General features: G+C 39.5%; 1 protein-coding gene across 1 annotated transcript in view; it reads right to left on the bottom strand.

Annotated features, from left to right (window-relative positions):
• Window positions 1–2479: 2479 nt before the first annotated feature.
• Window positions 2480–17545, bottom strand: part of LOC137255530 (protein yippee-like 2) — a 48477-nt gene continuing 33411 nt past the window's right edge. The window contains exons 3-5 of the mRNA XM_067792964.1: window positions 13025–13068; window positions 11318–11426; window positions 2480–10657 (exon numbers count right to left, since the gene is read on the bottom strand). Of these exons, the coding sequence (XP_067649065.1) occupies window positions 10568–10657; window positions 11318–11426; window positions 13025–13068 (243 nt within the window). The 3' untranslated portion in view covers window positions 2480–10567. The remainder of the gene's footprint in view (window positions 10658–11317; window positions 11427–13024; window positions 13069–17545) is intronic.

Raw genomic sequence — 17545 nt, 5'->3', positions numbered from 1 at the left:
AACTGACGATTAGGCGTCTTTATGTTTGCCGACCACTCGTTGTGCCACCATTATCACCAACATCCGGGTTAGAATTGGCCTTCAGCAAACCATGCTTCTTGTAACAGGCGACTGACAGGATCGGGTGGTCAGACTCACTGACTTGACTGACGCGAATCCCAGTTGCACAGATCGTTGCTTAAGATGAGAATCACCGAGTTGTCTGGTCTATATCCGGAACATAGTAGTACAGCCAACAGTAGTTCCTAGATAGTTGTTTTGGGCTTGGGCACTGGGTCGTAACTTTGAAGCAATCGATTTGCCAGCCCAGCTGATGTAATGATATGGCCATTTAACTGCATCACAATGACTCGGTCACCCTGAGCTGAGTGTCAGGCGGGATGCTTGTTGAACTGCACACAGTTCCGTCAGCTGAATGTCTTTCAGCTTTGGTGATGGAAAATCTGAATTTTAGGAATGACTATTTCATATTCTCGCTTTCACATTATGCTTTGTGTTTGTGAGTGAGCATGGTTTTACGCCGCTTCTAGCAATATTCCAGCACCATCACGGCGAGGATCACCAGAAACGGGCTTCACTGTCGTGTTTGTGTGCGTGCGAGCTTGCATGAGAGAAAAAATGCTACTATAGCCATAGACAATTAATGAGTTCTCGGTCTCATTGTGTCTCGTGCTGGCTGTCTTAAAATATAGGATTAATTTAGATTGATCGACCCCTGAGTTTAGAAAGATAAACGTATGTTTTGTAGCACTAAATAAAAACCTATCTTATCTCCCCATGCAGAAAGCTCCATTCTAGATCACTATATGAGGTGTTAAATCAGTGGCACGTGGTAATCTGACAGAGGCAGGTTTAACGGAGTGTAAATTGTCGATTCTTTATATGAGCGATATGTGGAATAAAATGTTAGTGTCTGTAGTGCCACACTAGGGAAATCATCCTGGGGCTTCCTTCACGTACAAAGCTTTACTGAGGTTAACCTTAACTCCCATTCTTTAACACTGCACTAAGGTTACCTTAGTGACTTACGACCACCTTAGTGCTTTGAGAAAGGATTCCCTGTTTTTTTCAGTTTGGGATATATACGCAAATAACTGCAATCCTTTCAGTCAACAGACTGTTTAAAAAACGTATACTGGAAATGGATGAGGGATGGAGAGTTGGTCAAGTGGTTCAAGCATTCGTTCCTCATGCCGAAGACGCAGGTTCGATTCTTCCTGCCCTGCAATATCCACACAGACAATCTTGTATTTATGTGGAACATTGCCAAACATGTAGTTCTGGCTCATGAAAACACCATGTTCCAGTTCAAGATAGATACCCCATCTTGTTGTACTAGCTGTCCAATCCTTGTTAAATAACCTCGATGCCAAGCTCAGAGCATGATAACATTTATCATCCAAAACTGTATCTCACTGGAGATATCGCTTGTGTGAGATCACACATATCTCCTAGGAGTTATCACTTTGACAGTAGATTTTGCACAATGGCCTGACAATGCTATGACGTCATGAACTTGATGACAGCACAGTGCTGTGAAATCGTTGCCCTGCAAATCTAATGGCAGGTCTGTGTTCAGAGATGTACATTTTTCATTGAAAACTAATGAAAAATGATTTTGGATGATAAATAGAATCTCACCCTCGTGTCTACTGATATCAGTTATATCAACACTCGTTGAAGAAGGTAAACATATCCTCGACAAACCTGGGATATCTGTTACTTTATCAACTTGTGTTGACATATTTCATATCAGCAGACACTTGGGTGAGAGTCTCTGTATACCACCTTTCACCTCCATGTGAGACCAAACAGCACAGGTATGGTCCAGACGAGGAGAATCACACATTCAAATCCATGACCAGCTGATCTTGTAAATGAGAGCCCTGTGACAATGTAGACACAATAGGATATTCATACAGTGCACATATCCAGGCCACTAGTACATGCTAAAATCACTGTCATTGTCAACAGCACATCAGTTATCAATCTCAACTCCCTGGGGAACATACAGTTCTTGCAGCCTCTAAGCGACTTTCTCGTCCGCGGTACCCTGTCACAGTTGGGTGGACTGGGACACATGGTCAAAGTATGATGTCAAAGTTCACTGCACCTTGCTGTACCTTCAACTGGGTGTTCACTCATATAAATGTGACCACCATCTGGTTACATACCAATGGATTCGTGGCTTCTTTCAAGAGCCCAGAGTTGTGTACTGTACACTAGAGTGCTGTCCAACCTGAAAAAAGTGCAAACAAAACTGACTGCAAGGTATTTACACCCGGCCACATGTGGGCTCGATCCCAACACCTGAAGTTTGCTGGATCACTATCTTAGCGCTTCAGCAGGCTTGCCCACTATGCTCCCAGATGCTTGAAAAGACAAAATGGGCACAGAGGTGATGCCCCGGTATTCAAAACCAACAGATCCTGTGAGCCATGTGACTCAAATGTTGAGAAAGACAAAACAAACACCAGGATGTTATGCTGGTATTTATTGTACAGCAATTAAGCGTACATCGTTATATATAAATTAATGACTGATGGTTGACAGACATATACAACATCATGTTGAGAAGAGCTGAGTCAACTCCCCTTACAGTAGAGAGAGAAATGGGATGAGGGAGGAGCGACAGAGGGAGGGAAAGACAGAGTGATGAAGGTCTTGGAACCAGAGGAATAAAGGGTTAGATGTAGGCAGTTTTTTGCATGGAAAGCTTCCAAGCTTCAAACCATGGCAAAGCCACAAATAGCTTCGTTTGGTTAATTTCAATAATAACAAATGTTAGTTTAAACATTTTTAAACTTTGAATTAGCAAACAATGAATTTTTTTATACGAATATTTGGTTGTAACTTTTACTTTTGATTATTGCCCCGAAGACATACGAGATTGATGTATCCCACGGTGATGAGGTGATTGATTTCATAAAGGGACCATCTCAAACATTTTGTTGCTCAGTTCGTGGCTGCAATTGCAGGTTCAGGTACAAGTCGTTCAATAACATAAACATATGAGATGGTCCCTTTAGTTGACCGAGAAATGACCTCTATCTACACATGTAATTCCAATTATGGATGGTTGAATTATGAGGTGTCCAGCTCACTTCATGATGAAGCACAACTGTTCACAACAGAATTAAAGTGTTTACATCAAAAGATTAGTTAGCTGCACAGTGATGGATACTCCATCCATTGATAGTTCAACTTCAATTAACTCCTTATTTTTCAATTTTTCAAAAATAAATACAATGAAAATGTAAATGAAATTCAATTTTACTTGCACATCAATGACATTGGTTGATTTGTTTCAAAATATAAACTCAACAAAAATTTGTCTTCCAATTCATGATTCTGAAGAATGTTTGTTGATGAGAAAAGCTTATCATGTAACAACATCTAGAACAACTCTACACATATACCACTCAACAGTAGCCAAGGAGCACACCTTTCATTTAAGCTGATCTCATCCTTAGCAATTGTTTAGTAGCATAATTAAATGTCAGTGTGATGTAAACTAATTATTCCAAATTTTATGATGTTAACCTCTTGAAATAATGTGAATATGATGAAGACTTTGAAATAATTGGTTTACTTTGACAGAGTGAATTAGAGCCAGGGGCCATGTCAGCAATGTTTCGGCTATATATGACATTGTGTTTGTACAAGTGATGGAACTAGAGTGCAGTATTGTTCTAGAAGCAGAGAGTCAGATGCTGGGTGTGTGACCAATGATTGTACCAGCTACTAAATGCTGAACCTCAACAAGATATTTTCAAGTCTCAAAATATATAAAAAATAAAATGAGATGAGATAAAGATAAGCAAGAAAACAAGACAGAAATGGCATTTGTTACGAAATCTAAAAACCTGCTGTGAAAGTTACCTCATTATCAAAGTGACTACCGACTGGAAAATAAATCCAAGCTTAATATGCATTTATAAAAATTCAAATCACAGAAGGTCACTCAGGTGAATTAATCCCTTCAAAAAGGATATGAAATTTTGAGAAGTGATTGAAATCGACTATTACAGGTCAAGCATCTCACTGACTATTGGTTAGTAGATTTCTGTAACCATGGCAACAAACTAGATCCATAAGAAGAGAATATGGCCATAGTATTGGCCAGTTTAAGATGTTGAGAAATCAGAGAGCAAGTCTGACATTGGCTGACAATAAGTGAGTGAATGTTGTTTTATGAATGTTGTTTTTACTGGATGTCAAAGAACCTTAGCTTTTTCTGGGAGGAAAAGGTAAGAGCTGGGCAATAAATGATACAAGCACAAATCTATATCTTAATTTCCAGCCCATTAACAAGCAGTACACCCATGAAAGGGGTACATCTGTTCAATGGACCCTAAACCCTATTAACTGTCTAAGCTAACAATAATGGGTTAAGCTTTAACCCACTTTGGGCAATTTTCCAGCAATATCATGGCAGTGGAACCTGAAATGGGCTTCACACATTGTACTCATGTGGGGAATTGAACCCATATCTTCAATATGGAGAGCAAATGCTTTAACCACTAGGCCACCCCACTGCCCCCCTAAGGTAACAGTATTCTATTCATATGATTAACAAACACCATTATTATAACTGGATCTAGAGTATTACCACGGCAACAAGGAGTCCTTGACCACTAAGGATGGCAAGTTAAAGATTTCTCGAAACAAATGTGTTAGGAAACAAACAGAAATGGCTCAGAAGAATACAAATGGTTAATATGATGCACACACAATACGACCCATACAAGTTTATGCACACAACCAGCACCTCCACAGACCTTAGGAAAACAGTTCTCTACAAATACATCACAAAACATAGAGCCCACCTACAATACAACATAGACTAGATCAGTTGACCAAGGTGAAAGCTATCACATGAGTATATATAACACTGCAGCACTAGAGCTAGACAACAAGTGGAACGCTATACCAGACAGGTAATAGTTAAATACCATAGCTTCTCTGTTAAATGCTGGCCTTTAATCGATCTGGAGTCATACCCTCTGCATCATCACAGTCATATCAGATTATGAAACAGGGTACTGATCCACAAAGAGTTTGTACCCTTACAACCTGTCGTAACTCAGCAGTTTGTCATAGGCCTACAAACATCGTAGCTCTCCGAACATTTTGTGGGTCAGATGCCAGGACTATACGAGTGTGGCTTTATGCAATGTTTCAGCAATATTCCAGCAATATCATGGCAAGGTACACCAGAAATGGGTATTACACATTGCAGCCATGTAGGTAATCAAATCAGGGTCTTCGGTTTGTTAAAAGAAAACTTTCACCATTCAGGCTACCCCACCACCCAAAGAAGGAATACAGGGTCTTGATTTTCGAAGCTCTCTTAGCGCTAAGATAGTTGTAAATGTTAATGAATGGCACTTACGACTCTCTTAGCGCAAACAGAACTTCGAAACTCAGGGCACTGGTTAGGGTCCCTGTCCACAAAACGTTTGTAACGTGACAACCTGTAGTAACTGTAGTTTACTACAGCTTTACAAGTGCATTGTGGGTCAGGACCATGACCTCTAATCCTACTTCATAACGAGTGAGTGAGTGAATACAGCTTCATGCTTTCAGCAACATGCCAGTGTGGGACACCAGAAATGGGCTTCACACATTGTACCCATATGGGGAATCAAACCCGGATCTTTGACAAGACCAGTGAATACTGTAACCACTAGACTAACAATGGCCGCTATTTCATAATAAGATAGGACTGTGATTGATATGGCCCTTTGTATGGGTACGCAATAACTGTAGAATCTGGAATTTAGATTCAGTAATGATAATCTAGAGTTACCACTGAGCCAGAATTAAACAGAAAAAATGCCAGGCCTCTAATATGCTACATGTCAACTGATGCTGTGAAATCAAGATGTCAAGTGTCTAACTGAGTAAAGATGGCACATGTGTGATGCTTGCATATTCACAGGAGGAGGACTTAACACGCTGACTGCCACCATGAGTATACTCATAGTATCAATATCTAGTCGAAATTGCCAGTATAAGTTATCTTGTAGATATGTCAGCGGTACTTTCAGGCAAGTTTCACATGCTGGCAAACAGGCACAATAAGCAATCGTCTTCTCACGGTAACAAAAACGCCAAGAGACACTGTTTCTTGTGCCTATTTTGATGTGAAACTTGTTCAAAGAACCACTGATGCAGCTACCAGGTAACTCGTAGTGGCAAATTTGACCAGAATTGATACTAAGAGTATATATCCATGATAGGCAGTCAACGTGTTCATAGATAGTGATTTCCAGTAACAACCTTTTTTGTCATGTGGTCCTTGGATCAAATCCAATCATTTAATGGCAGCAACTGAAGCTCATGTTCAAACAGGAACCAAACTAGTTGTAGTCTGCAATGCCCTAACAGAGTCACTGAAACATAACGTAGCGTTAACGTTAACGTTATGAAACGTAGATTCATAAAGTGAATCTACTGAATTTCATAGCTACTGGTCCTAATTACAATGTTAACGTAGCTGTAGAGTGCCAACATTCATTTCTCAGATGGTCCAACCAAGCTGATTAAACATTTCGCTGAAAATGAACAGTGCTATTGTAAAATATGAAAACAGTTAGAGGTCTTTTAAAAGGACAACAGCTTGATCTAATGCTTGACTAAAGACAGTAGGATATTGATAAGTCATAAACTGGAGGAGTTATGCAGCAATTCATCACACATGTGCAATGGGATATCAAACAGAGGTCGCTATAGTATAAACCAACCGAAGCACGTGACCAACCCTGCCACATATGAACACAACACATCTATATACTTTGTTTCACATACATTTGGCCAGATTTCTTTACAAACTTCATGTTTTCAGTATCGATTCCAACATGTTTTGTTGAAAAATAAAAGAGCATCTTTTTCCGTTGTCACTTTGAAAATACAGGGTGAGCTGTAGCGTTATTTGACATTTCCAAAAGGACTATGAGTGCTTAATCGCTACAGTCATGCAATCACAGAAATCAAAATGCTACCTTCAACAGATAAACATATTACTGTTTAAGACAAACATTTTCAATAAATTAAGTGTTTCCATGGAAACATCAGCAGTTTGGGAGAGATTTGTTGCTGTAAACTATTTAATATCACATGGTTAGTGGCTAACCTACACATCTTTAATATCAAGAGAAACCCAAGACAAGATACAGATAGTTTTTAGGAAACTATTCTCAAGACTGTCACTCTATATAAGAGCCATATGTGTTTATGACCGAATGTTTGGGTATGATTTGGAATGTCTGAGCAGCCTTGACATAAAGTAAACACGATTGTTCAAATCACACAGCAAGACAAATGTTGAACATTATCAATATTTCACAAATCCTCAAAAGTTTCGAAAGTTTGCTATGCCAAGGTGAGACTGACCATAGCAACACGAAAAAATGGAGGTCTCTAACCTTTTGGGCGTTAACATATATTCACTACTATTTTGACCAATGATTTTCAGATATTTTCACTTAACAACAGATGGAGGAGTAAGAATATATTCTGAAACAGAGTTCCTTAAAACAAGGACATTGACATCCATAAATAATCGCCTTTAAAGTTTGTATATATGCGTTCAGTCCTACTTTTACTGACAGGATATGATGTAGATTTCTTCTAGGCACAAATATTGAATATTTTCCCTCCAAAACATACTCTCCCATTACATGTGTGTGCACTATTGCCAAAAAATTATGGTAGAGCAATGTGTGAGTTTAGTTTTACGCCACACTCAGCCATAATTCATCTGTATGACGACGGTCTGCAAGTAAACAAGTCTAGACTCAAAATATGGTAAAGGAGTTCTACTGCTAATGTATGTTGATCGAGGATTGTTAAATATTGACAAAAATACAACATCCTTTTCTGTAATGGTGGGCGCTGTTGAACTACTGTATTTTCTAAACACTTTTACCAATAAAATACAACTGTATGCTTTTTCACCCAAGTGTGTGTTGTATCATTACCAACACTACACAGGTCTGCATACTCTGTATTCCACCAACAATCATAAATACTACAACCTGTGACATATTGATAGTATTCCACACATACTGAGTGACCCAGTCATGTCTGAACTTTCGTCACTTTAACAAGGCATATCACAACAAAAATGTTCAGTAGAATGATTAGGAGCATTACACTTCAAAGGAACTAAAAATACAAACAAATTACATCATATTCTAGCATACTGACTTGGTTGGAAGTAATTAATTAATTATTCATAGATTGTTTCATGACATTTCTGTTGCTGACTGTGATGAAGAATTGAACATGATTGCGAATGAAATACGACAAAATTTGGATGTTGTCTTACATGAGAACGGCAAATACACTAATATGATAATGATTGTGATGATGAATGATGAATCTGGATTCGGAAACTGATGAAAATGGTGATGATGATTATGATGATGATAATGATTATGGCATGAAGAGTCAGTTTTGTGAATTCTGTCGTACTGACCCATATGAAACACATATACAGAAATGGACACTTGTTATGTAAGGACCGGTTGACGTCACTTAGAACACAGTTACCACTGGGGTTTATCAGGAAGAAACCTGCATACGCTAACCGAGAAACACTAACGCCAGTCCTGCATGACACGACGTAATGATCAGGGATGGAGATTAACTGTTTGCGTCTACTAGCCCAAAATGCAACACATATTAATATCACTACAAACCCTTTGAAAACTATCTTATGCTGTAAAACCGTTTTAGCAATATTCAAGCAATATCATGGCACCAACACGCCCAAACTGAACCTAACTTGCTGTACCCATGTCGGGAATCAAATTTGGGTCTTTGGCATGACGAGTAAATGCTTTAATCATTGGGCTACGCCAGATCCCCTGATTTGTTCACAAAACTGCTGTTAAGGGCTAGTGTTAATATCTATCCCTGGCCAATCTTAAGATAATGGTCTGTTTGAATGACACCTATTACATCGAAGATGGAGCTACTGAAAATATTACTATGACATATATTGTCAGAGAGAGCAATGTTTTTCCCGAGTAATGCTAAATGTAGTATGACCATTACAAAATTCTGCAATTGGCATTTTTTATCACAATTTCGTATACATCACTTACTGAATTCTGTCATCAGTAAACCTAAACTTATTAACACACAGAAATATATGTTTCATATGACATTTTCTAAATCCAAACAATATTCATACTTATCGACACTAAATTTCAAACAGAATAAAGTTCACTGAAGGACTTCATGGCCAAGCTGTTAAACTGCAAGCACCCTTGAAAAATGGCTGACCATGCACAGTGCAGACTAACAATATGACTGTTACCGTGGCAACCAACAGCTGGAGACTACTGATGACAAGAATAGCACTGTGTTGCTACTACAGATATGTACAACATTTTTCAAGAAAAATCACAGATAATTGAAACGTTTAGCACAATGGAACTCCCGAGGGTCTCCCACTGGTGTTGTCGAGGAATAAGTTAACGAGCTGATCCGAGTTTGATGTCCTAGTGAAGTTTTCTCCGCAAGGTCCGACACAGGTTCATATATTCATCCTCTGGAAAATCTGCATTGTTGAAACACAACTAACATGCACCTTTTCAGGTGAACTGTGCGAAATCCTTCAATCTCTGTGGCTACATGATTCTGTTTTTGTAAAGGGCATAGATCTCACTGATCGATCAATACACAGAAAATATACGCACGAAATGCCTAGCATTGATCTGTTGATATCAAAATTCAGTAAATCTTTGAAAATTAACACTGGAACTTTTGTACAATCTGTCTAGGTAAACATCAAGCCTAAATCTAAATTTCTGTCTTAAAACAAAGTACTAAATCTGATATCACGGTTATAATAGTTGTTTTGAAACAAGACTTAATTAAAGAAATGTGAACTTCACACAACCTTGTTGGTAATACAGACAAATTGTCAGTGAGGCTACAAAGAAAATCTCACACAAAAATAGCAGGAATTGAGTACCATAATATATGTCACTTTGTGCTTCAATTATCTGACCATGGATGAGAAATATGCGTATTGTAAAACTCCCGGAATCATCACCACAAGTTCATATGAAGGTTCCAAGAAAAAGTACACTGAAAAGGTCAAGGTTGCAGACTTAAACTCGATGACAAATCTCAAAACACACTTTAAGCCTGTCGAAAGTACATTCACAAAGATTTGTCTACAAGTGCGGATAACAAAAGTACTTCACAATATGCAGACGACAAAAAGGTCTGAAGATAATCTTGACATTTCCTCTGAAGATGACACAGCTCACTTGACATCCAGACAAGACAAAAAATGTCTGCCATTTTGAGAAACTGTCTCAAACTCGGAATCTAATCTCTTCCACAATCAGCTCTCTAAGTGGATTCGGTTCAAGTTGCGGACACATCGCCATCATCGACTCTAAATAAACCGTCTTGTGTTCTTCCCAGTCAAGACAGTCCAATCGTGAGGAGGGTCACACGATCATACTTGACATGGGAACACAGTACACTGTAACCATGGTAACAGATCACATGATCAATGATGAGAGGGGGTGATAGAGAGTCAGTCCCATCCGTTGTCTTTGATCATGTGTGCCAGTTCGATGATAAACTTCCCTTCCTTGTACTTCTGACTAGACTCAAATGCATGTTCCTGAAATCACAAACAACACCATCAAATATGTGTTAGTTCTGTGTGTTGCCTGTCACCAATATGACAGTTATATGGTGGCAGTCCGTAAATTTGTTGGTTGGTTGGTTTGTTATTAAAACACTCCACTCAGCAACATTCCAACTATATGACAGCAAACAATCCAGTGATGAACAGCATGAGCATCAATCTATGTAACTGGGATACCATGACATGTTTCCATTAAGTCATTGGCATAATTCTACAATGTTTTGATGGCAGTAGTTGTAGCATCAGTTATTTTTGGTTCACCTGGTCTTATTCATATGGAACAATTAAGAGACCATAATTGCAAATGTTCAATGAAAATTTGCAGTGAGTGAGAGAGTAAGAGTGGTGTCTATTTTAATTGAAAATCAAGAGATAATATTTTAATTGAAAATCAAGAGATAATATTTTAACTGAAAATTGTAGAGATTGAGAAAGTGAGAATGGTTCCATGTAGAGCTAAAGTACTTCAATTTCAAGCACAGAGATATCAGAAATGGGCTTCATGCATTCTACCATTGTGGGTATTGAACCCTGGTCTTCAGTGCAAAGAGTGATCGCTTTAACTACTGAGCTAGCCCGCTGCTACTGTATTAAAAATACATGTGCATGTTTAACTGTTATGTGCCAACTCACATATTTCCAACCCAGTGTGGTTTTGCAGCACTCGCAGTAGATGTCCGCAACAGCATGCAGGCCCGTCAACAAAACCCTCTCTTCTGCTGGTCCGCAGCCCACGTTAACACTGCAAGAGACACTCCATCATTTTAGCATAAAGGGAGGGAGCAAGTCAGAATTGTTCTAGGCCACTTTTAGCATCATGATGGCAGGAGACAACAGAAATGGTCTATCCATGTCGGGATTCAAACCTGTGTCTTCTGCATGACGAGCAAACACTTAATTACCCCACTGCCCTTTCAGTAAAAGGGTGGGCAGTTGGACGGTAGATTTAATGAAACTCTTGTACACATGAATGATAAAATAAATGGATGAATAGAAGTGACTTTGCTTGCACAATTAGAGGGACATTTGTTTCAGAAATATATCATCAGTTTCACCGAAATTCTTGAACAGAAGAGACCTTGCTGGCAGTAAAAGAGTGAAATTTATGTTAGGAATATAGTGCCATGCAAGTTTCACTGTAATGTCTGAATGGAGGACATCACAGCCATAGTCAAAAGGAGACAACAGACAAAATTTGAGAATCAAACACACAATCAGAGGATTCCAGCATAGCAAAGGGACATAACTCTTCACAGCACAAACAAATCAGGAAAAGTGCACTGAGGGGATCAGAGATGCGTAGTCAGCAACACTTCAGGTGTATCTGTTCAACAAGTAGACATGGGTTTGATTCTGCACATGAGTATGTGTGAAGCCCATTTCTGTTGTACCCCGCCAGGATATTGCTGGAATGTTGCTAAATGCGGTGTAAACTAAAACCAAACTCTCTCACTCATCTTTCTGAATGCTGACACTGTCCCAAGGTCTGACCACAATGTAACCTACTCTCAGAGCCCCAGCGGCTAAACATACTTAGCACTGTGGGGCACATGGCTTGTGTATACAGTGAATCCAGCAGGCTGGCATTTAAACAACTCATGCACTAAAATACCCAATTAAAAAGCACATGCTTTCAAATGTCAGAACCGGAGGAAAGGTTATCTGTTCTGAAATTACCTCAAGGGGTAGTAGGAATTTACAGAAAGGAGTTCAACGGCCATGTGTACCTGACAGTTCACACAGAGACTGCAGTTCAGTCTTGACTTCAAAAGACGTTATGCGAGTCCTGTTTTACACTGTTTTTAGCAATATTCTAACAGTATCAAGGTCAGGATACCAGAAATACGCTTCACACATTTTACTCATGACGGGAATAGAAACCAGACCTTAGGTATGATGAGTGAACGCTTTAACCACTAAGCTACCCCTAATGGCTGAAAATATTTACCAAAATGAAACTTAACTGATCAACCCCAACGTCTTGAAACAAACTTAAGCTTTTACTTACTCAAATTTGAGAAAATGCATTTCTCACTATGAACTGATATTGATTTTAAACTCAAACAGAGTATGGTGGCAAGAACACTTAAGTTGTTTGGGTTTTTTTAATTCTAAAAATGCACTTGAGTTCAGTTCAATTCAGTTTGAAATTTGGGTTTGTTTTAAGAAATTGGGGCCTGGTCTTAATAAAAACAATCCATGAAGTCACGGCACAGGTATACCTGCTTGTCCTTTAAACTCTCTGTATCCAAACGAATACTGACTATTATAAGATGTCTCATACTAGGCTGCTTTGTGTATCCACCCCTATGACTTGACAACTGTTGACAAGATACTTACACTGAGTTGAACAAATAAGCTCGACCCTGGCTGCCTTGGAACGACTGCAACAAACAAAATATTTATGGTCAACGTATAACTTGAAAAAGTCTTTCAGATACATCAACAGCAAACCATCTTAAAAAGTTGCTTGAGAATCATCAGATTTCTTTAAAAAAATATAACACTAACAGATTCATAAATTACAATGAACACTGGATCAGTAAGTGACTGTACTCATGGTAAAATATTTATTGCTTTTGATCAAAATTTACTTAGAACTATCATACACAGGTGTTGAGAGAAAAATGTATTGGAACCTCTTCAACTGAGATCCCAGTATTGATTTGACAGATAAATGCAATATTACAACCCAAAACTTGTTGTTTATCTGCTGTGGACAGTACAACAAGCAGAGTTAGTGAGTACTGGTTTACAACTTTTCATCTGTATGCTAGACCCATGAAGAAAAGGATCAGAATTGGTCTTCAGCAACCCATGTTAGCGGTGATTTATGGGATCAGGTGGTTATGCTGACTCTTTGGGTTTACACATGTCATTGTATCCCAAATGCATAGACTGATGTTCATGCTATCAATCATTGGATTGCCTGGTCCAGACTCAACTATTCACAGATTGCACACATACAGCTGGAATGCCATTGAGGACAGTGTTAAACTGCAAACAATACAATATCAGGACATGGGTCACCAGTCATCCCCTACTGCGGATGTGGGGTCTGAACCAAGGTCTTTGGCATGACAATTGAACACTTTAACCACAAGGCTACCCAACAACCCTGGGCAGATGGGGTGATCATATGAGGACATAGGCTTGACAGGAGATTCAGAAGGGGTTTCAACATCGTTAATATCAGCCAGTATGCAGTATCTGTAAGGTTGCACACAAACACCAGCAAACCGAGGCAAATGGGGGCATTGATACGAGGACATACGCTATATGGTCAGTTGAGGAAGGGATTTCAGCATCATCAGTATTAACAAGCATGCAGTCTGCAAGGCTGCACTCAATCACCAACAACCCATCAGCCCAAAACACTGGTAAACACATCGGGAGAGGAAGGATACACCTTCAGGCAACCACACAACACAACAGGCTATTTAACTTGACCGTGAGTTCACAAACAGTCCAAGAAATTCACCTAGTTGTCAAGAAAAACAAGCTAAGGGTTTTATTTGATCATTACTCTAAATCTACACAAAGCACTCCTCAAAGCCAGGCCAAACACTAATCTCATTAATCATTTATTATGAAGCTTGTCCCCAGGTTCAGACGCTGGTCATAAAACACAGAGGAACCTACAAGGCCACTCTACCGTATTATTCCTGTAGACCACACTGACTAATGTGTGCCAGAAATAGGCCCCTCGGAGTCAGGGTGGTGTTTATGTGGTTCACTCTCCTGTTGGCCATCGTCCTGGATGTAGATGACCGTAAGTACAGTGGTCAAGTGGACATTGCTCTACAGTCCTGTAACCAGACTGATGGTGAAGTCCTGCACAACACACTATGCTGTAGGGGAGGGGATGTCAACTGGGTTTAAGGTTGTATAGCTAGGCTGGTTGGTTTGTTGCTTACTACCAAACTCAGCAAGCAATATTCAAGTTGAATGGAGGGATTGAACCATGAACCAATCACGGCATCAACGCCACCCATGAAGATCTGAGTTAATCTAGTCTCCTGCAACTCAGGTTTGTCACTAATGATGACAAATGAGCTCAGGTGGTCTGGCACATTGCCTCGTTTGATGCATATATTGTCTGCCATTTGCTTAGGTCTGTTGGTCATGATGTTGATCACTGGATTATCTGGTGCAGACTCAGTTATATACAGACTGCTCCGCAATTGAATTTTTGCCTAGAGCAGCCTTAAACAATAGCAAACACTCCACTCAACCACATATGCTTAAATACCTTGGCAATACTGTCCTGCTCAAGTGAACAAAGTACCCCAGTATGCCTTGCTTGACACTCACAGAAACTGAATTTTTGTATTTAAGTGGACAAGTAGATATAATGCCCTGGTCATACAGAGTCTATGAACTTCTTAAAAAGGGAACATTTCAACCATGCTTTGTGAAATGAAAGTCTTTCTCCTGCCCTTGACCTTCAATACGAGGTTCCACTAATCAGATAAGCTAAGAAAACTCTGTATACAAAGAACTTCTAACCTGACCTTTGTTTCACTTCTCTGGACTGGCCCTCTTGGGTTACAACACACTAAAACACTGGCTTAATGAACTGAAAGTAGGTGTACTTAAACAAATCACCTTCAATCATGCAGTGTACAAGGTTATAAACCTCATACATCTTTTGTAGCTCACTAGTGAAGCTCTGTCTCCTGCAAATAACATCTCAGGATCTCAGTATCCCACTATTGACATTCCAGTATCCCACTATTGACATTCCAATATCCCACTATTGACATTCTAGTATCCCAGGATCCCCCTATTGACATTACAGTATCCCACTATTGACATTCCAATATCCCACTATTGACGCCTCAGTATCTCACTATGGTAAGCCCTGTGTCATACTATTGAAAACCCAGTATCCTACTATTTGCATAACTGTATCACCAGCTGAGGTCCCATGTAACAGCTAGGTTAGAAGGGTTCCCCTGTGTCACTGTAAGAAGTAGTCTGTGTGTAGTAGGGTGTAAGAAGCCCCAAACTCAAACATGCAAACACAAAAGGTTCCTGTATCCAGGTCTCCAACATCTAGCAGGACACATTCCGACTGTCCCTTTACACCCCACTGCCCACCTAAACCCCACAGGTAACTTCAACACCATCGTCAGGTCTGGAGTCTAGTCAGTAGGTCATGAGTCTAAGCGGCTATTCCACTGATCTCATTACATCGACTACATCCGTTTATATAATGTAATACTCACCAGAAGCATTCACTCAACTCTTGGTCAAGTACAAGTGCTAAATCCTCCAAGCAATAGACATTTTCTACTCCTGTGCTAACTCTCAACAAGTGGTTAAATGAGGATTTCAATATAACCCCGGGGAAACACTTTTGGTCAGATTGACACACATATGCAGTCAGGAAGGTAGATGTAAATTTAGAATCATCATGCGAAATAACCACAAGAGCTTCATCAGCTGAAGAAGAGCCTCAGGCCAGTCAGAGTTTATCATTGATTCAACCAAGTGGTAGCAGGGAAATTGGAAAAATCTTATCTGGCTAAAATCCCAAACTGTTAGTTTCGAAAACATATTATTTATCCTAATTTCAGAGGTATGTTAATTTGTATTCAATGGAATAATGTCAGATCAAACAAATTCTTTTCTAATGGCCTTGTATTCAGTGAAAGTCACCTTGATCAAATCTTCATTGGTTATAAACATCAACATTAATTGAGAACTGTTTTTCATTCCCATTTGGGAATTTTTACTGACATTTCATGCAGACTTGGGGCAGAATGTCGGCTGCTGATCAGGTCTAGATAAAAGCATGAGCCTTAAGGGTTCTCTGTAATCAGAAGCATCAACTGGCTATAATGAACAAGCAGCCCAACAGCGGTATTAGTTCAGGCAGGTTGGAGGTCTTTGGTTTGACTGCGACTCAGGAACCCTGCATCTTGGGAATTGATGTCTGAACATGAATAATAAGCACTGGCAATAACTTCTCATTAAGCAATGGGTGAGTACTCATCGGCAGGTTAAGTGGAAACATGACGTATCAGCATTGAGGCTGACAATACATGTGGGAAACATCAGAGGTGACAAAAGTGATTAGGTGAATAATGAGGCAGATGAGTCGTAACCATGGTAAAAAAACAGTAACACTCAGTAACCATGACCTCGGGGTCGTAGTGAGTGATGATACAATGGCCAGATGTTGATAAATCATGGCACTGCCAGTATATACATTGACCTTGCTGGGAACTTGGGACCTCTTAAAATTACACAGAATACAGTGGACCTATTGCAGTTACATTGGTTACAAGGGTTGGTTGGTTGGTTGGTTGGTTGGTTGCAGCACCAAGCAGTATTCCAGATATATGGCGGCAGTCTGTAAAAGTCTGGCCCAGACAATGCCGTGATCAACAACACAAACAAGGAGTGAGTGAGTTCATATTTATCGTCACATCGGCAATATTGCAGCCATATCGTGACGAGAGCAAGTAATAATGACAGTGTAGAATGAATGAATAAAACCCTGTTCACGAAGAACAGTAAAACCACAAGTAAATATCACAGATATCCATTTAAGACTAGTAATTAAATCTAAAACAGTTTAACTATAGAAGACAATACAATCTAAAAATGGGCTATAGATTGCCAACAACTGAAGGTAGATCACCATACTAGGGACCATGGGGACTTACATTACTTTTGCTACCTGCATGGACCCTAGCTGGATTTACACCATCCCCTCAGTCGCTAGCAATTTAGGCACATCTAGCCATGTATTTAAAAGGACACATATACTACGATTAAAAAGGCGAAGAGTTTGAATTTACTTTGAATGTTTGTGGACTTACGTACCCTCTCAGGAGGACAATAATTTTA

Source organism: Haliotis asinina, chromosome 1 (genome assembly GCF_037392515.1).
Source record: "Haliotis asinina isolate JCU_RB_2024 chromosome 1, JCU_Hal_asi_v2, whole genome shotgun sequence".
NCBI classification, from domain to species: domain Eukaryota; kingdom Metazoa; phylum Mollusca; class Gastropoda; order Lepetellida; family Haliotidae; genus Haliotis; species Haliotis asinina.
This window is presented reverse-complemented; position numbering and strand designations above follow the sequence as displayed.